Source organism: Trichosurus vulpecula, chromosome 4, assembly GCF_011100635.1.
Source record: "Trichosurus vulpecula isolate mTriVul1 chromosome 4, mTriVul1.pri, whole genome shotgun sequence".
In the NCBI taxonomy this organism is placed as follows: Eukaryota; Metazoa; Chordata; class Mammalia; order Diprotodontia; family Phalangeridae; genus Trichosurus; species Trichosurus vulpecula.
In genome coordinates this window covers 234,082,615-234,104,544 of record NC_050576.1, presented here as the reverse complement: position 1 = coordinate 234,104,544, position 21,930 = coordinate 234,082,615, and the positions used below count along the sequence as shown (strand labels likewise).

The following is a 21,930-nucleotide window of genomic DNA, read 5'->3' as shown; positions in this document are numbered from 1 at the left end:
ATATTCCTCTCTTACCCCTTAAAGTTATTTCATGTTTTTATATATCATCCTTTCAAATTCAACTCATCCTGTGCCCTCTCTCTATATTCCCTTCAACTCCCCTAATACTGAGAAAGGTCTCCTGAATTACATCATCTTTCCATGTAGGAATGTAAACAAAACAGTTCAACTTTAGGAAGTCCCTTATGATTTCTCTTTCTTGTTTACCTTTTCATGCTTCTCTTAATTCTTGCGTTTTAAAGTCAAATTTTCTATTCAGCTCTGGTCTTTTCAATGAGAAAGCTTGAAAGTCCTCTATTTTATTGAAAATCCATATTTTGCCTTGGACCATTATACTCAGTTTTGCTGAGTAGGTGATTCTTGGTTTTAATCCTAGGCAGAATATCATATTCCAAGCCCTTTGATCCCTTAATGTAGAAGCTGCTAGATCTCGTGTTATTCTGATTATGTTTCCACAATATTCAAATTGTTTCTTTCTGGGTGCTTGCAGTATTTTCTCCTTGATCTGGGAGCTCCAGAATTTGGCGATGATATTCCTAGGAGTTTTCTTTTTGGGATCTTTTTCAAGAGGTGATCAATGGATTCTTTCGATTTCTATTTTATCCTCTGGTTCTAGAATATCAGGGCAGTTTTCCTTGATAATTTCTTGAAAGATGATATCTAGGCTCTTTTTTTGATCATGGCTTTCAGGTAATCCAATAATTTTTAAATTATCTCTCCTGGATCTATTTTCCAGGTCAGTGGTTTTTCCAATGAGATATTTCACATTGTCTTTCATTTTTACATTCCTTTGGATCTGTTTTATAATATCTTGGTTTCTCATAAAGTCACTAGCTTCCACTTGCTCCAATCTAATTTTTAAGGTGGTATTTTCTTCAATGGTCTTTTGGACCTCCTTTTCCATTTGGCTAATTCTGCTTTTCAAGGCATTCTTCTCCTCATTGGCTTTTTGGAGCTCTTTTGACATTTGGGTTAGTCTATTCTTTAAGGTGTTATTTTCTTCAGTATTTTTGGGGGTCTCCTTTAGCAGGTCATTGACTTGTTTTGCATGATTTTCTTGCATCACTCTCATTTCTCTTCCCAATTTTTCCTCTACTTCTCTTACTTGCTTTTCCAAATGCTTTTTGAGCTCTTCCATGGCCTGAGCCCAATTCATATTTTTCTCAGAGGCTTTCGATGTAGGCTCTTTGATTTTGTTGACTTCTTCTGGCTGTATGATTTGATCATCTTTGTCACCAAAAAAGGAATCTAGAGTTTGAGTTTGAGTCTGAGTTCATTTTCACTGCCTGTTCATGTTCCCAGCCAACTACTTCACCCTTGAGCTTTTTGTCAGGATATGACTGCTCGTAGAGCAGAGAGTACTTTGTCCCAAGCTTTAGGGTCCAAGCAGTGCTGTTTTTCAGAGCTACTTCTACTCCACTGTCACCCCAGGCTCTGTCACAGCAGTGCTCCTCCTCCCCCAAGAACTGCCAACCAGGACCTCAATTCAGATCCAAGCAGGGCACAGCAAGAGAATCTGCCTTTGTGCCCACAAAGAGCTCCTTGCATTGCCACTCGGATCTGCTGCTAGATTCCTCCCACCATGTGATCCGGGGACTTGGGAAGCTGCTCACGCTGGTGCTCTGGAGGCAGCCTCAGGAGCTGGCTGCTGCTGCTACCACCACCACTGCACGATCTCCTCCATGCTGGGCTGCCCTCCGCTCTCAGCACCATGCAATAGACCCTTCCTGGTGACCAGCCAGGCTCTCCTGGGCTGGAGATCTGTTTCCCTCTGCTATTTTGTGGGTTCCACCGCTCTAGAATTTGTTCAGAGTCATTTTTTACAGGTGTTTGGAAGGATTTGGAGGGGAGCTTAAGCAAATCCCTGCTTTCCTGCCACCATCTTGGTTCCACCCCCATATCTACAATTCTTAATAACAAACCCAGAAAGCTCAGGATCTTTTAGGTAGTAAATGTGAATAAGAGAAAGAAGTGTCCTGCATTCTGGGCAAATCCCAGGCTCCAAGAGCTGATTCAATAAAGTATGCATCAGGTAGACCACCAAGCTCTCTCTTTCTTCACATATGTTTATAGCTGAATTCCAGAGTGTAGTTGGGGGAAATAAAATTATAAAGTCTTCTTTGGTTTTTTCAGTCAATCCCAGCTGGACAAAATTAAAATATATACACCTTTCCCTTAGAAAAGTTAGGAAAACTCTCTATTTGCATGGGCCCTGCCTTCTGCCTTTTGTACTCAAAACTGGACTCATGATGTCAATATCTGCCTCCCTCACTGGTATGGGTTTGTCAATGTAAGGTAGGATTGCCTGCATTTCAAATCCTGGATGACCTTAAGCAAATCTCTTGACCCCCGTTAGCCTCCATGTCCTCATCAAATGGGAGTGGAAAAGGTGATCTCTAAGGTCTCCATGCTCTAAACTGCTAAAATTCTGTGTTTTGAAAAGGTATTGAATTTGGAGTCAGGAGTCCTGGGTTCAAAACACTTCTAAGTTACATGGTCTTGACCAAGTTACTTGCTCCTTGGGATCTCAATTTCCTCATCTATGAAATGAGGGAATTGATTTAGCTACAAATCTGACTTCATTGTATGTCATTTCCCTAAACTTAATTTAGAATCAATACATATCCCTTTTAGAAAAATGTCTCTGTCCAATTACCAAGTATTCACAAGGTTATTAAACATTCACATTTTAAGTAGCTCCCAAAACTACCACGTGCCTCAGCATTATTCTCCTTGAATCACTGCAATTAATTATTCTCAAGACTGTAATAATAAGGCCAAAAGACATATTTCTCTACCATGAAGGAAGAAAAGGAGAAACAAAAAGTCTTCTGACGTAATAATCCCTTTATTTTGTTCTTGCTTCTTTCATGGAATTCATTTCTTCAAAATGTAGCAATTCGATAAGTGCCTAAATTTTTGCAGTGATTAAACCCTATCTAGGAAGACTTTGAGTTCGCATTTCTTCCCAAAAGGAAACCAGATAATCCATGTTTGCCCAAGCGAGCACTTCCACAACCATTAAGCACCATTAAAAATTTTTCAGAGATGGTTTAGCTAGTCCTGGCAATCATAGCTAGTTAATTGCTCTCCAAATTAAACTAATGTGACATTACATTTCACTTTTTTATGTTTAATTATATGGCAAGTCTTTCTAGAAGTAAGACTCAGAAGTCTCTTTCAGGCATATTTCTCCCCCTAGATATGAATGTTTACTGCTCCTGGGTACATAGAAAGAAATTACACACATTTAGAAAGGCCTAGGAGAGATTTATTCAGCATCAACCCACTTCTTATACATCTCATAAATACAGTCTTATAAAAATATTGTGAATCTATATGACCCTCCTTTATCACTAAATTTATTCTATATTGATATTGTCGAAAGCACATCTATGGCGAAAAATCAGTGACATCTTCCGGGTACAATAGGAACCCTGTAAAAATGCTGTCATCTTCGCCGCTGACATACACTCCATTCCAATCTCGCCCAACTTCTAGCCAGACTTGGTCTCCTGCATTTAGTTTGAGAATGGTGAGGAAAGATGCCTGATCGATTTCTTGGCCATAAATCGTTTCCCTAGACTTGGCCTGCTTCTTGTTTTGTGCTATAAGGCTGATCCGGGCAGGCCTGCCTCTCACAGTGAAATGGTAAGCAAAGACATAAACTCCTGGGATGCTACAATTGAATTTCCCAGTGCCTGGATTGTAGTCCCCCTGCTTATTATAGAGAATCTTATCAAATTTGATAGGAATATTGGGAGCAGGGAAAGGCTTGGATAAGCCAGCACTGAATGCCGATCTTTTGACACTGGCACATTCCCCCTTTGAGCCCTTGAGACCCCGAGAGCCTTTTTTCCCAACAGTCCCTCGGGTCCCTTTGCCACCAAGATCTCCCTTAGGTCCAACTGGCCCAATAACACCAGGAGATCCTAGATCCCCTTTTTCACCTTTAATACCTGGCTCACCCGGGATGCCATGCTGGCCATCTAAGCCCCTGGCGCCTTCTCCCCCCACATCTCCTTTGCTGCCTTTTTCTCCCTTCATTCCTACTTCCCCCTTTTGCCCTTTTCCTCCTCTTTCTCCAGATTCTCCGCAGAATCCCTTATCACCCATCTCCCCCTTTTCTCCCTTGGCTCCGGTTTCTCCATTTAAGCCTGGTAGCCCCATGTCCCCACTGTCTCCTTTATCTCCCTTGGTGCCATTCTCACACGGGTCTCCCTTGGATCCTTTTTGTCCTTTTACTCCAGCCTGCCCAATGTTCCCTTTATCACCTGTAGGTCCAGGTCCACCTGAAATGAAAGAAAAGAAAGATGTTTGAGGACTAGTAGGGCTACAAGCATTGTGTTTCCCAGCGGAAGCATACACAAGAAAAACAAATTTCAATGTCTTAGGGAAACGTGGGTCCTGTGTCAAGAAATGTTCTACCTGAGACTAGAGATATTTGAAATGAGATTCTTTTTTTAAAAAAAATACAGAAATAGATATAGAGATGGGAACTGATATTGACATTGACATCGATGTGTACATAGCTATAGACATAGAAACAGAAAGATAGACATGGTGCGTGGTGAAGAAGCAGTTTATAGTTAAACCTCATCTTTCTGTTTTTGATTAATTTTCATTTTGAAGGCAAAAATGATAGCATTAAGTCCTGTTATCAAATGTAACTCAATACTCAGAGGTAATGTGGCATAATGGATAGAGAGTAGGCCTCAGGATCAGGGAGACTTGGCTATGACACATACCAGCTGTGTAGCCCTAACCAAGTCACATCACTTCTCAGTGCTCTGAGCAACTCTATAAGACTACAAATTGCAGAAAACATACTGATTTGCTTTGGTAGAGTATGTTTCTTCATTTAGGAATCCCCCGTGTCAATGAATTGATGTGATAAGAATCTATTGCTGTTTAACATGACTCTACTTCCTCATTTGACATGCATATTTGTTTTTCTTTAGTTATTTTCACTTGTGTCTGACTCTTTGTGACCCCATTTTGGGTTTTCTTGGCAAAGATACTGGAGTGGTTTTCCATTTCCTTCTCCAGCTCATTTTATAGATAAGGGTTAAGTGATTTGCCCAGGGTTGCACAGCTAGTAAGTGTCGGAGTCCAGATTTAATTCCAGGCCCGGCAGTGTATCCACTGAGCCACCTAGCTGACCATTGACATCCATATACAAATTCTATAGTCTACACTCATAACAAATACATATAACTGCAACTACAAGACACTCTTGGCACAAATACAGACCCACATAATTGGAGAAATATTAATTGCTCATGGTTAGGTAAAATCCATTTAATAAAAAATGACAATATGACCTAAATAAATTTATTTCATTCTGTTCCAGAAAAATCAAATTACTAGAGGATTATTTTATAGAACCAGAAAAAAGTGACAAAATTCATCTGGAGGAATGGAAGGTCAAGAACCTCAAGGAAAATAATGAAAAGTGAGAAGGAAGGAGCCTTACAGCACTAAATCTCAAACAATACTATAAAAGAGTAATAAAACAATTTGGTACTGGATAAAAAAAAATAGAGAGGTTGATTAGTGGCATAGAAAAGGTATACAATATTCAGAAGCATATGAAAACAGTAGCCTACTCTTAATCAATCAAATTATCAAAGCTATTGGAATAAGAACTCACTATTCAATAAAAGCTTCTGGGAAAATTGGACAGCAATCTGGAAGGAACTAGGTAAAGACCAACAACTTATACCACATACCATGATAAACTCTAAATGGGTGCATAGCTTAGATATAAACAGTAAAATTATAAACAAGTTAGAAAAGCAAGATGGGGAAATGATCTTTCAGATCTATGAATTAGAGAAGAGATCTTGACAAAATAAAATATCACAAAAGATAAAATGAACAGTTTTTATTACATGAAGTTTAAAAGTCTTTGCACAAACAAAACCAATGTAACTTATATAAGAAGTGGAGAAAAGTTTTGCAGCAAGTTTCTGTGATAAGGGTCTCATTTCTATACAGAAGGAATTGATTGTAATTTGTAAGAATAAAAGACATTTCTGAATTGATAAATTATCAAAGAATATGAATAGACAGTTCTCTAAGGAAGAAATTCAAGCTATCAATAGCCATGTGAAAAAATGCTCCAAATTACTAATAATTAAAGAAATGCAAATTAAAGCCACTCTGAGGTTCTACCTCACACCTCTCAGAGAGTTAATGGAAAACAAAAATGACAAAGGTTGGACGGGCTGTGGGAAAATTGGTGCATTAACAAATTGCTGGTAGAGCTATGAATACATCCAGCCATTCTGGAAAACAATTCCAAGGGTGTATAAGCCTTGAGCCTACCACCATGATTGCCTGGCATTTGAGAGTGCCACTGACTTTTTATTAAAATGCTAGCATGATTTAAAAAATGCCTAATTATACAGAAATTACATCTCTCAAATATTTTAAACACTGCTGCCTTCAAAGTTACTAAATTGTGCACATCCTTTGACCCAGTGATACCATTAATGGCTTTATACCACAAAGGGATTGAAGAAAGAGGAAGAAGACCCATATATACAAAAATATTTTCAGCAACTCTTTTTGTAATAGCAAAAACTAGAAACTAAAGGAATATCCACTAAATGTGCTGAACAAATTGTGGCATCTGAACACAGTGGGATACTATTATGTGTAAGAAATGATGAAGGGAATGGAATGGTTTCAAAGAAAATTGGGAAGACTTGTTTAAACTTATGTAAAATGAAGAGAGCAGAACCAAGAGAAACATGCATATAATAAGATTGTAAAAAATAATTTTGAAAGACTCAAGGACTTTTAAATCAACCCAGTGATGAACCACAATTCCAAAAGACCCATGAGAAAACACCTACACATCTTTACAGTCAGATGGAGACTTTTTTATATTGACAATACGAGAAATAGCTTTGCTTAAAGTATGCATTGTTGTAAAGGTTTTTGGGGTTTTTTTTTCTTTATTCCTAGAAGAGTTGGAGGTGGTAGGGAGAAAAACAGATTTTTTTGTTGGAAAAAATAATTTAATTTAAAAGATAGAATTATGCAATTTTCTTGAGAATAGGGGCCATTTCTTTTCTGTCTTTGGATCCCTAATGCCTAACACAGTATCTGACATGTAATTAAAATTAACTAGTGATTGTGGAATTGAATTGAACAACAGTTTATGCCATGGAATTAGATGGTACAAATATTTGCAAGGCACATTTTTTCGCAAGGTACATACATTGTTACATTAAACATCAAGTTTATAACATATCATGTTTAAAATGTGATGATCTGAGATACCTCGTTCTCCAGGTTTCCCAGGATATCCTGGAACTCCATTTACTCCTGGATCACCATGTTCTCCTTTGTCTCCTAAAACAGTATTACTATTAACATATTTTGCAAAAGGCTTTATTTATTAAACAATCCATATTCATTCAATAACTATGTTCAGCTCCAAGTTATCCAGTTAGAATCATTTAAAGGAAAATTTGTGCTTTCAGACCTATTGAGAAGATTTTTACTCCAATTGAGGTCAGGTAAGTCCATTTAAAATGAAGTAATGCAAAATGGAAGCAGACCTTTTTTTAAATGAGTGTGTTCTTCAATTTGTTTTTGTCAAAATAAAATTATTTTGAAATTTCTTTTCTCCAAACTCTAACACCAAGAAATCAATTCTATCTATTCAAAATATGCCTGTACATTACATTTGAATTTGAATTGTTAAAGTTCTGTGTAATTGTCCATTTTAAAAAATTATCATTTTTCCCATGTAAGATGATTCCACTAAAAAATATCACATATTTAAATTGCTTGATGCTTTTCTTTAAAAAAAAAAAAACAAAGATGATATATAGGCCTCAAAACAGCCCTACCATTTTTATCTTTTTAGTTTGGAATTAGATACAATTCCCAAAAGGTTCCATCTTCAGCCTCAACTTCTCTCTGGTTGTCCAGACCCAAATAGTTCCAAATTCCTTTTGGATATCTCCACCAACAAATCAACTGAGAAGCATTTATCAAATCCCTACTCTCTGCCAGGCATTGCATCGTGCTAGACAATACATGCTCCATCTTGGTCCCCCACTGGTATTTCATATCAAATGAGTTCAAAGTTCAGCTCATTATCTTTTTCATTCAAATGCTTCTATTTCTGTTGATGGCATCACCATCACCCAAGCTGAACTTCTCCATGTTATATGGGAGATTCCTTTCATTCTGGATCCAATTGCTTTCCAATTTCATTATTAGTCTAATTCAGATGATAAAATATCTATGTTTTGTGTTATTTTTGTTAGGGGTTTTTTGGTTGTTGGTGGTGGTGAGGTTTGCTTACTTTGTATTGTTTTATCTAGGTCCAATGATTCTTTGGTGGACTGGAAAGAACTCTCAATTTAAATAATTGCCTAGGGCATTGAGAGAGTCAATGACCTGCCCATGGACGTACCTATAAAATATCTCAATGACAAGGCTTGAACCTCAGTCTTCCTGACTCTTAGACTAGCTCTTTATCCACTACAAATATATGTAGTATCTCAAATAACTCTCCTTTCCGTATCCATGAACACAGTCCAAATTGAATCCCTCATCAGTACTTGCTTAGGCCATCATAATAGCCTAGGAGGTGATACAGACCTAGAGCACTAGGTCTGGAGTCAGGAAAACCTAACTTCAAATCCAGCCTTGGACACCTACTAGCTCTGTAACCTTGCACAAGTCATTTAACTCTGCTTGTCTCCATTTCCTCAACGGTAAATTTGGGAACCATGGACAGAGTGCCAGGCCTAGAAACAGGAAGACTCATCCTCATGAATTCAGGTCTGGCCTCAGACATTTACTAGCTATGTGACCCTGGGCAAGTCACTTAACCCTATTTGCCTCAGTTTTCTCATCTGTAAAATGAGCTAGAGAAGGAAATGGAAAACCACTCCAGCATCTTTGCCAAGAAAACCCCAAATGGAGTCATAGAGAGTCAGACATAACTGAAAAATGACTAAACAGCAACAAAATGGGGGTAATGATACCACCTACCTCCCATTGTGAGGGTCAAATGAGATAATATTTGTAAAGTGCCTGGCACACAGTAGGCACTACATAAATGTTTGCTAATGTTGTTGCTGTTTATTGTTTTCTTTTCTTCTTACTTCCCTAATCAAAGCCCTTTAATGGCTCCCCAAAGGCATACATGATCAAGTAGAAACACTTGGGCCGACATTCAAGACCCTCTGCAATGGGTTTCCAACTTACCTTTCCAGCCTTTGCTCACATTACAGCCTTTGTGCTCTAGATATTCCAATCAAACTACCCTACTCATCATTTACCATTCTCATTCTGTCACTTGTCATTGTCATCTCTGTGCCTTTATTTATACAGTCCCTCTAGCCTACAACTGTGTATAATATAAATGTGTAAATAAATGTCTTCCCTCCCATCTTCCCATCTCAATCTATGAAAATCCTTCCATTGAATCACTGCTCGGGTGCTACCAAATGTATCACACCTTGGTACGAGGTCCTTCGCTGCAGATATCACTCAGTCCCTTCTTTGGACCTTTCCTTTGTGCTTATATTTGAATTTGCATTGGAGCTATTCCTGTGTGAAATACTATGCACACCATTGTCCATGTATTTGAGCTGCACTGCATTCATACTGAAGTATAATGACCTCCATTGTCTACTTTGACTTGCTCTCAGGGGACTGCTAGAGCTAGCACAAACTGGCTTGGGAGGGACCATCAAAATTCCAGTGTGAGCATTTTTATCTTAAAAATCAACAAACTCTACAAATCAGGGCTTGATTTATTATTTTTCTTGATTGTCTCCACTTAAGAAAATGATGCAGAAAATGTTAATAATGGAGATTAAACTTAAAACGTGATGTGGGTATACTTTTTTGTCCAAGAGCTGGTTGTTAAACATGTATCAACATGCTTCTGCTTGCATTGCTTACAACTCTTCCAGTTGTCTGAGCCTTTGGGGCAGAATCCAGTCATTTGTACTAAACTAGGTCAAAGCAAGAAGTGGTTTTAGTGGTAAGAAACTACGGCACAGTCATCTAACTCATTTCTCTAGATATAAGCACCAACCTAGGCTAAGACTTCAAGGCAAACAGCTGGAATATTCATCCCTTGGCTCAAAGGATATCTGCTTTCAATTCTCCATCAAACCGTGTTCCTCAGATCCTTATAACAGCCACTTTCCCTATTCTTTTTTTTTCCTCTGCGACTTCCAAAAGTCTAGCTTCCAAACTGCATGAATCACTGAGGGAGTTCATTACTCATCTCTATTTCACAAGGAGTTCCGCTAACATAATTCAACTCCCAAAGAACTCAATGTTTCAGAGGCTGAAAATCCCACAATTGACAAGTGTGAAATAGCTCTGTGTTACCTTCGCATCTTTTTACAGTAATTACTTTGCTGAATGTTCTCCCACAAATGAGTCAGGCTACTCTTGAGACACAGCGAGGGTGATATATCGATGATATTCCATTTCCTGACATGTGACATTGAGGCAAAAAACATTTAAATTGATGGATACATGGTATTTCTACAGAGTGGCAGTGTTTGCCAGGAAATGTCTTAATGTTGCAGTGAATGTATAGCCCTCTATCTACATGCATAAGTAACAATAGCACAAGCCAGAATTTCCTAGAACCAAAAACTCTATTGCAAGCCCTCTTCATTGTGTGGCTCAACTGGCATCATAGAATGTTAGAGGCAACATAGGTGGCCTATCCATGAGGATGTGGGCCAGGGAGGATCATAAAATTAAAAGAACACAGTTAAAGAGCTAAAAGGAATTTCCAAAACCATCAAATCCAACCCTTTCATTTTACAGATGGGGAAACTGAGGCCCAAGCATATGAAGGTGATTTGTTCAAGGTCCAGTAGAGCTACACCTTGTATGGTTGCTTAGGGGAGAAAATTTGCCATCCAGCAACTTCCCATTTTAATTACTCCTTCTTGCTAAGTACCATAAATGGCACTTTCTACTAAAGGACAGCAAGAGCCTTCTGAGCCCTCTAAATTCAGTACCCTAAGGGTAAATCCTTTATCACCTATTTACAGATCTGAACAATAGAGTTGTTTGAGACTTGAATGCAATAATCTATATAAAGTACTTTGCAAATGCTAAAGCATTCTATAAATGTCAGCTATTGTTATTATTAGAGCTAAAAGGTACCTTCACTGTCATCTAGCCCAAAAACTTCATTTATAAAATGAGCACATTAAAACCTAGAGGTGAAGTCATTTCACCTGAAATGAAAGCCCAAGGTCACACAGCCACGTGCTGTCAAACTCATCATCAGAACTCATATTATCTGACTCCCACTCAGAGACTGTGGATTTCTACTTCGCATGATTTTGGTCAAAATTTCCTAACGTGGATTTCTATGGGATCCTCTGCCCTATTTATATCTCACTAATGAGAAAATTATGTTCTTGCTGGGGGAAGTTCCTATCAGAACCTTCCATCTGGGAAAATATTCTGTAAGATAAATTCCCTCCTAAATGGGTCAGTCAGGTAACAAACCATCTGGATTTTTTCAACAGGTAAACCAGTCATTTGTTAGTTAAAGTCCTAATTAACTGCTCAAAGTCAGCATTTTTGTTATGAATAAACCAATCCCTTTTATAGTGGACAATGTGTTCATATATAATCTTATTTTAGCAATACCAAAATACCAAGTGGTACACTCCAAATTTTACTCAAACCCGTTGGCATAAGAGTATATTATACACTTACCCTTTTCGCCTTTGTGGCCCTTTGTGCCTGGTGGCCCAACAATTCCTGGATGACCTGGATTCCCTAAGTCACCAGTCTCTCCCTTGGGACCTGGAAATATGATTTAGAACTCACTTACACAGAAAAAGTATCCCTATGAAATATATATCCCAGGGAGAGACATTTTTTTAACTGAAGCCACAGTTATTGATTTCCCAGCTATCAAGTCTAAGCAGTACTGAGGCTCTGCACTTTGATTGGAACTACTGAAGAAATTCCCCAGATAAGATTTGCACCTGATTTATAGTCTTTTGCTTCCCAAAAATGTAAATGGAGCCTGATAATGCCTGCCAATGGGATTAATGAGATTGATCAAATTCCATAGAGGAGATAAACTTTACCAACCAAGAAACTCCATTATACCCTGGAAAAGGCAATTCAGTGAGTCCATTTGGCTTGGCTCTCAGAGTGGGTTGGGCAATGGAAAACATCAGGGAAGGACAAAACTGAAAAGTTTAGAACAATTATCTGAAATCTGAACAAACTTGGACCTCCGCCTTGAAATGGGAAATAATATGTCAAACCAGTATCTTCTTAGCTCCAGAGCCACAACAGGATTTTTGGCACCTCGGACAAATCCCAAATCACACCTAGAGTAAATGTGTCCTCAGTTGAGTGGGGAGCAATAGACATCAAATAAAAGGAAAAAGGCAGAGACTCCAGAACATAAGTTTAAGGAACTGTTGGGTAGACAGTCACACTGAGGTATGGAGAAGTCCATCCCAGTGTACCATCTGGTAACTTCTTATTTTACCCCATTATTCTTACTAGCTACTCTCATGCCCAAGTATTTCCACATTGCTGATTTACTGAAAGGGGCTTGTGAACCCTCTAATTTTGGTACCTTCTACATACAGAGGCCTGTGGCAAAGTCCCTGCTGAACCACCCTAGTGATGGCATTCCCTTACTCCACTATATCACCTCTTAAATGAGGTCTCATGAGGTCGCACAGGGATTTAGTTTCTACTAGTTTAGTTTCTACTAGGCTCAGCAAAGACTATAGAACTGCATGCCATATATCAAGCCTCCTTATGGCAACTCTAGCAAAGAGCAACTAAGACAGACAGCTGGAACTAGCTACCAAGTCCTGTAAATATTTCACAAGGGAAATACTCTCTGCACAAATGATGGAAAGTAGATAGATAAGTTCATTCATTTGTTGTTGTTCAGTCATTTTAGTTGTGTCCAACTCTTCATGACCCCATTTGGGGTTTTCTTGGCAAAGATAATGATGTAGTGGTTTACTATTTCCTTCTCCAGTTCATTTTACAGATGAGGAAACTGAGGCAAACAGGGTTAAGTGACTTTCCCAGGATCACACAGCTAATAAGTGTCTGAGGCTGGATTTAAATTCAAGAAGATGAGTCTTCCTGATTCCAAGCCCTGTCCTCTATCCACTATGCTATCTAGCTGGCCTAAATGGGATTCTACTAAACCATGGATGTTTGCTACAAAAGAACTAACTGCTTCATCGCTAATATGTGGAAGAGACACTGAGGACAAAATAGAAAAATGAAAATGTTTCTAGATGAATTCTGTGTTGGAAAGAGATAAATGACAAGACCTATTGAAACTAATTTACTATCATAATACTGCATAAATAAATAATGTATGCACTGCATACATAAGGTATACTCCCCCCCCCTTTAAAAAATGAATCCACTTTTCAGAAACTCATGTATTTCAAATTGAAATTCTGATCTTGACCTTCTGTACTATAATCAGGTAAAAGTGAAGTGCATGCTGAGTGATCACTCATAGTATTAGAGCCATTTGAACTTTTAAACGTATTACTGGAATTCTATGAAGAAATTTGCTGGGCAAGGATAGACGGCAATCTGCTTTGTTTTCATAACACCAGCTTTCCATACCTAATCCTATATAACTACAAATAACATTCTAAAAAGCTATCAGTCAAAAGACACAGGTACCACCTTTTTTACTGAACCAGGGCTAGAGAGATAACCACCAAAAAGCTGTTGACGTTGGTGGGCTAGAGAGGTTGAGTACTAATGATGAAGGTTTATGTCCAGCTATTGCTCAAATGCTCACTTATCCATAGTAACTTTCCTTTAATCCCTAACTAATTGTTGCCCTTATACTCCAAACCTATAAGCCCGTAACAATTTATGTGATAATGTAGAAAATGTTGGTGTTCTTACCCAGTCCTCATATAAAACAAGTTCCTTTCAAAGACCAAGTTTTACCAAAAACAAAACTAACCAGGGTGACTGAGTCTCTGTTTCAGAGTACGGAATTTAGAATGTGCTGGCTGCCCTTACAGTCTTTCAGCATTATAGAAACAATTGAATTTAGCACCTAACTATAAAAAAAATAGTTCAAATAGGAAGTTTTTTTAAAAAAATAAGTTTGCTTCTGACTTGGGTATAGCTACCTTTGAGGGCATATTTCATACTACTTTCCATAGATAGATTTTATATTATTTCACCCTGGGCACCAAAAAAATCTTCGTTATGGCTCTGAGTGCTAGCTAGGTCTGCATGGACAATATTTCCCAAATATTTGCCAATACCTGGCCATCCAGGCTCCCCTGGCTCTCCTTTTGGCCCAGGGGCAGGCATGCAGCAGTCACAGCAATTAAAAAGGAAATCTGCTGTGTCCAGAGTGAAGTTATCAAAAGGGAAGAGAGTGAAGGCAGAGGTCATCGCAGGAGGCTCTGTGGTCATTTCCTCCATCTCATCTGCCTCTGTGAATGGTGTTTCTTCTTTGGTAGGGGGTGCAGTGGATGGCTTAAAACCCTTTGGGACATCTTTTCCAGGAGGTTTCTTGGTAAATTTTGTCGATGGCGTGGTCTTGGCCAGTAAGCCTATTACAGCAACAACTAAAATCATCAGATTGGCCCAAGGCCAAGAAAACATCCACATGGTTAAAGCTGAAAGAGAAAAAGAATGGAATGATATAACTTCCTTTCTATAGCTAGATTGATATATGCATGCACGCACATACATACACACATACATCTTTAGAAACATTCAAGAGAGCTCTTGGGTGGGTGAATATTTTTATCATAGGAACCAATTTGTTTCCATTTTTTTCCACTGTTACCTCTTCCAAGTTATTGTTTCGACTGGGTCAAAATGTCTTGCCAAACAGCAAATGCAATCTATAAAAAATAAAACATAACTTAATAACTCACATGCCCTGCGGGAAACAAAATACTTATAACTTCCTGACTTATCTCCCTTGGATTTATTGGAATCAAATACATTCATATTATAGGAAGATGAAAAGTATTGAACAGAATAGTTTATACTGGTAAACTCAATTATTTCAAGGGGAAAAAAGAGCACTAGAGTCTTTAAATCTCTTCGTTATAATGTGTCCTGATGCAAGAGTAATCTTTTAAACTCACCAAAATGAGAAAAAATAAATTAAAAATACCAGTACAAAGGAAAATCTAAATTCTCCTCCAAGTCTTTCTGAGAGGTGCAATGGCATGGGTGATAAATCTCTAAAACATGGCCTCGCATCCTGCCTCTGACACATACTGGTCCTGTGACCCTAGGAGAAGAACCAGCTTCTCAGTACACCCGGGCAATTGTCTAACACTATATTACAGACCAGCTGCCAACCTGCTGCAGTAGAAGGGGTTTTATAGGCCTTGGGCATGTACCCTCACCTCTATGGATTCTAAATTCCTCATCTATAAAATGAAGACATTGGACGTGATAACAACTTACATTTAATAACATGTTCAAGTTTACAAAGTACATTCCTCACAACCACCCTGGGAGGTGGATGCTGTTAATGTACCCGTTTTGTAGATAAGAAACCTGAGGCAGTGAGTGGTTAGACTTTACCAAGGTCACATAGCTAGTAAGTGTCTACAACAGGAATTGAATTCCAAGTCCAGCGCTATTCACGACACCACCGAAGTGCCTAGATGGCTGGCCCCTGCAGAGATTAGGGATCCGCCTAGAGGTTGACAGCTACCCGGATTGAAACTCATACCTTGCCTGACTACAAGTCTGTGGGATTCTTTCTTTGCCTCTCTAAAGTCTCTTCCAGACCTGAGTGATGCTAGATCACTTCTGGGTAAGAGAAGGCTTTCTGGCAAGGGAATGAGATGTCGGGTGGAAAAAAAAATGAAAATTGGAATAAGCCCAAAGGACTCCAAGGTTGGGATCCAGGGCTAAGTGAAGACAGGTGAGATAAGAAGCCACACATCTTGATTGTGACCATCGACCTCATAAATTTTCATTTCACTTCCTCCCTGACCCCATGTGGCAATGTCCCAAGGTATCTACTTCCACGGGGCTTTGTGTACTGAGATATAAATTTCTAGTCTCTTTCTCTCTCACTTAATTGAATATATTATCTAAAAAATTAAATTGCTTTTCATGTGGCTTAACAAAGTTTGGTGGCTGTTGTTATTGTTGCTGTTTGGGTGGGAGGGGGGTTTGTTTGTTTTTTGTTTGTTTTTGGTGCTTGCCTCGGGTAGCAGAAGAGCTAATTGTTACTTTGTTCAAGGTATTAGACTTTCATTTTTCTCAATTCCTTTTTTTTTTTGGCTTGTCTTACCTTTGATTAACGTATTGACCATCAAAGACATTTCAACAAACTGGAAGGAGGACTCTATAGTGTCTCATCAGCAAAAATCAGGGAACCAGTGGTTTGGATGGAAAATCTGAGACACAAATCAATCAGTCAAAGCCCCTGTTGTGTACCCTTCAAACGCCAACGCGATCATATCGTCATAGATTTGAGGTAGAAGGGTCATCAGAGGTCATCTCCTTCAATCCACGCATTTTATAATGGAAGCCCAAAGAGGCTCACTGCCTGGTCCCTGGCTGCGGATCATGGACGATAAGCTCAAACTGAGGTCCTCTGACTCCAAATCAAGTGTTCTTTCAGAGGCTTAAAGATCATACAAGTTTAGTGGTTTGGCATTCATCAAGCAGGTCAAATTATTGGCCCAACAGTGTCAGTATTCTTCTTATTAGGGCTCCGCCTCAAAGAACCCAAGTAACAAAATAGTGCAGTGGAGCACTGGGTCTGGAGTCAGGAAGACCCAAGTTCAAATCTGGCCTCAGGTGCTTCCTGGCAATGTTATTCTGAACAAGTCCTTTACCCACTGGCTGCTCATTTCCTCAACTTTAAAGAAGGATAATGATAACAACCTGCCTCCAAGGGTTGCAGTGAGAATCAACTGAGATATTTCTAAAGCACTTAGCGCAGTGCCTAACACATAGTAGGTGCTTAATAAAAAAACATATTCTCTCTCTCCCTCTCATTGTCTCTTGCTTTCATAAATCAGACGCAAGAAAACCATTAGCCCACACTGACCTCCTCAGTATATCATGCTCACAGTTTCTATTCTTTGGCCATAGTTTTGTTTCCCAAAAAGTCTTTCAAGTTTCTCCACCCAACTGTTACTGGTACTTCTTCTATTGCATTAGGATAATGTAGTAAAAAGAATGCTGACTCTGGAGTCAGAGGACCTGAGTTCAAGTCCTACCACTGACATCATGGGTAAGCCATTTAATCTCTTTGGGCCTCAGTTTCTTCAACTGCAAAATGAGGGAGATTGGACTAAATGTTCTCTGAGATCCCTTAGGTCTATAATCCTATACTTTGACTCAGATGCTAAAAGTGCTGAATCTTATCTTAACTTTACTCCTTTACTGAGTTTCTGTGAAGAATATTGGACTGAGAATCAAGAGACCTGGGTTCTATTCCCAGATCACCACTAGCTTTATGTGTAACCCTGGATAATGCGGTTGACCTCTCTCAGTCTCAGTATCCTCACCTATACAAGGAGGTAGCAGACTCAGTGATGGCCAAGGACTCTCCCACTTCTAGAGTTTTATCATTTTATGACTCTGCTCCACGTGAATTGGACCATTTTCAGTTTTATGTAACCTCATTTGGTTTCCTGGCTGCCATCTTTCCCTATTCCTGGGCTTTGGATCTGGGGTCGATTCTCAGAACTTCTGGCCTGTGATTTGGCCTCTGGGAGAGTTTAGAGTTCAGAAACTTTTCCCCACCCCCACCCCAGCCTCCCAGATGTCACAAGTTCAGAATAACAAAGGTACCTGACCAGCATCAGGTTTGAGACCAGCCAAGAATGAAACAGAAGGAAGCCTGTTTCTGAAAAGCTACCAACAGGCTAATGTATCCCAGGGAACAAGGACACAGTCACTTCCTCCCATCTCAGGGTTGTCATGCTACTTAATACCCCCACAAACCAAGGACAATGAATGGCATTGTAGCAGTACGGTAAGTGAAGCAATTAGCCAGCTAATGGGCTGTGGGGCTCATTATAGCATAATGTCAATTAAAACATTTGCAAGGAGATTGTGCAGCCCTTTATTTTTATATCTTATAAGTTACAAAGACTGAACCATGGAAAATCTAGATCACTACCACATGAGGCAAAGGAAAATAGTTTATGTGTATCTGTATGTGTGCATGTGTATATTTGATGGCTTGCTTTATATCTCACTGAAGCTGAGAAGTCAACAATAACTATCAATTATAAAAAAGTTATTAAAAATACAGAAAATGAAATAGAGGATTTCAGAGCTGCCTCAGACTTATTCTTTAGATGTGGCCTGAGAAATAGAGACATCATGAGTAACTCTCGTTTATGTAATATATTTTTCAATTGATTCAAGTACCAGTTATTGATTTAGCTTCGGGTTTTTGCTCAAGAGCTTATGAGGGAGAGAAAACAACATAAGTAGAAAGAATGTGAATCTTAGAGATGGAACACTTGGGTCTCTAGGAAGATCCAAAAATGTACTTTCTTTGACTCAAGTGAATTTACTCTACTAAGAAAATATATTTTTGACCAATTCTAGTATTTGTAAAATGTTTGCTTTTCAAAAAGGAAAAAAACAACCTGCAAAGTCATCCTGCAAATTATATCATTCTGGGGAGATACATTTCCTATCTGGAAATGCCCCAGTAGATGATCACAGCGCTTCTCAATAAATACTACCGGAAGAGCCAAGTTATGATAATAAGTACGTGAACTAAAAAAAAATTAAACCTTTTGATACAACAATTCAAAAATGCATTCTTTAAATTGAGTTATAAACCCTTTAGAGAAGGATGTGATAAGACCAAGGAATATAATGGTCCTCTAGTTTCTAGCATAAGAAATTGACTTTGTTCTAAGTGGTAATTATCAATCCTAATTATTTAATAAAGAATCACAGGCGTGGTATAGCTTAAGAAAAAAATGAAATGTCTATTTTTTTATATATTCAACAATCTTTTGATTGCTTTTACTCCAAGTAGATTTCAGGATAGTCATTAATCATCTAACCACATAGTGATTGACATCAAGAGAAAATCTAATTTGTAAGACTAATATTTCACTATACCACTCAAAAGTGATTTCATCTTTTCCTGTAACAAAAAAAAAATCCAAATTAAGCCTCTCCTCCATATTACCCTGTAGCTCCAATATTTAAGTGCCTTGTTTTTTATACTTCTAATGCATCCTGGTTAAATTAAATATCTTCACAGATTCAGAGGCTGAAATAAAGCTTTAAATCACTGACCAGCACCCTAACCACCATCTCTGGATACTAGTCAATAAAAGAAGGGAGGGCATCTAGAATATTATCAGTAATCCCACATATATTTCTATGAGGAACCTTTTTTCCCAGGAAATGAATGATATCGTGAGTTCCTCTAAACCCATGGACTTACTGCAAAGGCTCTCATGGAATATTAAGTGAAGCAATGTTTGTTACCGTATCGTACCTTACGAATGTTTGCCTTGTGTGCAATCCCTCATCTGGCTGGCACATTGGATAAGCCGGACTTCATTAACAATCAGGCAGGAAACTGTTTTACTTTAGTAATCCTCTTGCCTATAACCAAAAGGAGAGGAGTGCCCCTATAGAGGAGAGTTAAGGGGATTGGTGAATATTTTAAGTAAAAGGGGCCTTGAAATCTGAGGAAATGCAAATACCTTGGGACAGGTGAAGACTTACCTCTTCACTTAGACTGAGGCTGGCTGCTTTCCAAAGAGCTCCTTTGTGGCTTAAGGTACAGACTTCCTCCACTATCATGCTCTGAGGCTATGGAGAGAAAATGCTCAACAACACAGTCTATTTCAAAAATGATTTTAGTTGGTATTTTTTTCTAATGTTGACAGTTGTCTATTAGTATTATTATTGGCCCATGAACCAAAAGAGCATTTGTTTAGTTAAGTCCTCATTGTAATGAACCCACTTCTGGGATCCTTGGGGATAAGAAAGAAATCAGCTTCCAATCCTTGAAGCCCAAGGGCCCTCAATGCAGAATTAATCATAACTCAATCTTTCAATGGATCTCATCAATGTGGATATTCATTATTACATGGAATCACTGATCTCATGAAGGGGGAAAACTTAAAGATCACATTTTGCAGATGGAGAAAACAAGGCCCAGTGAGGGAAGTGACTTGCCCAAGGTCATGCATAGGATCATAGATCTGAAGCTGGAGTCTCAGAAATCATTTCACATAGCTGCCTTATTTTACAGAGGAGAAAGCTTAGGGACAAAGTAGTTTTGTGACTTCTCCAAGACCCTAGAATTAATAGGCTTCAGAAATAAGATTTAAACTTAGGCCTTCTGACTCCAGAGCCAAGTCCTCTTCCATTGCTGGAGGTTCAAACCAACCAATGCATGTTTATCCTGTGCAATTCCTGTCCATGTTTTATTTTTCCATTAATCTTGCAAAATCGGTTCACTCAACACATTGAAGGTGTTTCTCTAGGTCTCTTTTTACATTTTGTGGGTATTGTTGGAGTAGTTGAGCTGTCACTGATTCTACATGACAATCTACATTGGTTATATTTCTTTAAAAAAATCGCTTTTTCCTCCTAACTAGTCAACTCTAGTGTACACTGTTAAACAAGGAAAAAGATTGCAGCTTATAAAATAACTAAGCTCAATTTTAGGAATATTTGATTATTCAACTCAATATTTAACATTTGTTGGGCACTTACTTTGTTCCAAGCTCTTCACCAGCAACCTCCTCCAGTGCTTGATCCTGGCATGTCAGTAACCTTAGATTGTGTCCAATTCCATGTGGCCACGTTTGGGGTTTTCTTGGCAAAAATACTGGTGTTACTTGCCATTTCCGTCTCCAGCTCATTTTACAGATGAGAAAACTGAAGCAAACAGGGTTAAGCAATTTGCCCAGGGTCACACAGCTAATAAGTGTCTGAGGCTAGATTTAAATTCAAGAAGATGAGCCTTCCTGATTCCAAGCCCAGCACTCTATCTACTGTGCCACCTAACCGCCCCCAGCAAAGCATATCCTCCCAAAATGGAAAGTCTTTAAGGTTAGTCTCAGAAATGAGATATGTGACTATCATGGGAGGACTAGCTGACTTATAGAGACTTATCACCAGAAGGTTGGCCACTAGGAGGGGATTATTTTTTAGCCCCAGTATCTCTAAAAGCCCATTAAATAATGAGTGAAGGGTGTGTGATATGAATAGTGGAGAGAGGACCCAAACAATAAAATCATAGATCCTTGGAAGTATTGAAGTAAAAAAAATGTGCAAAATTTTGAGCCAGTAAAGCAAGGAAATATGACATAGATTCTTAAATATCTTAAAATTCTTATATAACTTAAAATAATACATGACACATGCATAAGAAAAGTATAAGCAAAGTTCTGAGTAAGTTCCGAGGGGGAAGGAGCATTGCAGACTCTGGTATCAGGAGCATTAAAAAGAATGAGTAAGATTTGAACAAGTAAGGAGGAGGAGAAAGATCATTACAGGCAGAGGGAATGGTAGGTGGAGGGATATTGAGACAGGAAAATACAGACTATGGAGAAGAGACAATTTGTCCTGTTGGGGGGCAGGAGAGGATGAGCATTTATTAAGAGTCTACTATGTACCAGGCACTGCGCTAAGTGCCATACAAATAGAAATAATCACAACAATGATCATAACTAACATTTATAGAATGCTTACTCTCTGCCAGGCACTTCATAATTCTCTCATTTGATCCTCATAACAACTCTGGGAGTAGGCACTATCATTATCCCCATTTCACAGTTGAATAAATGAGGCAAACAGAGGTTAAGTGAATCACCCAGGGTCACACAGCTAGAGAGTGTCTTTGATCAGATTTGAACTCCAGTCATCCTGACTCCAGGCCCAAAACTCTATCCA

General features: G+C 38.7%; 1 protein-coding gene across 1 annotated transcript; it reads right to left on the bottom strand.

Moving 5' to 3' along the window:
- Positions 1 to 3,393: 3,393 nt before the first annotated feature.
- On the bottom strand, positions 3,394 to 14,664 carry OTOL1 (otolin 1). The gene is made up of 4 exons (XM_036753369.1): positions 14,313 to 14,664; positions 11,740 to 11,829; positions 7,294 to 7,365; positions 3,394 to 4,292 (listed from the first exon to the last, which is right to left on the bottom strand). The coding sequence occupies exons 1-4, from the start codon at positions 14,662 to 14,664 to the stop codon at positions 3,394 to 3,396; spliced, it is 1,413 nt and encodes a 470-aa protein (XP_036609264.1).
- Between the last annotated feature and the right edge of the window lie 7,266 nt (positions 14,665 to 21,930).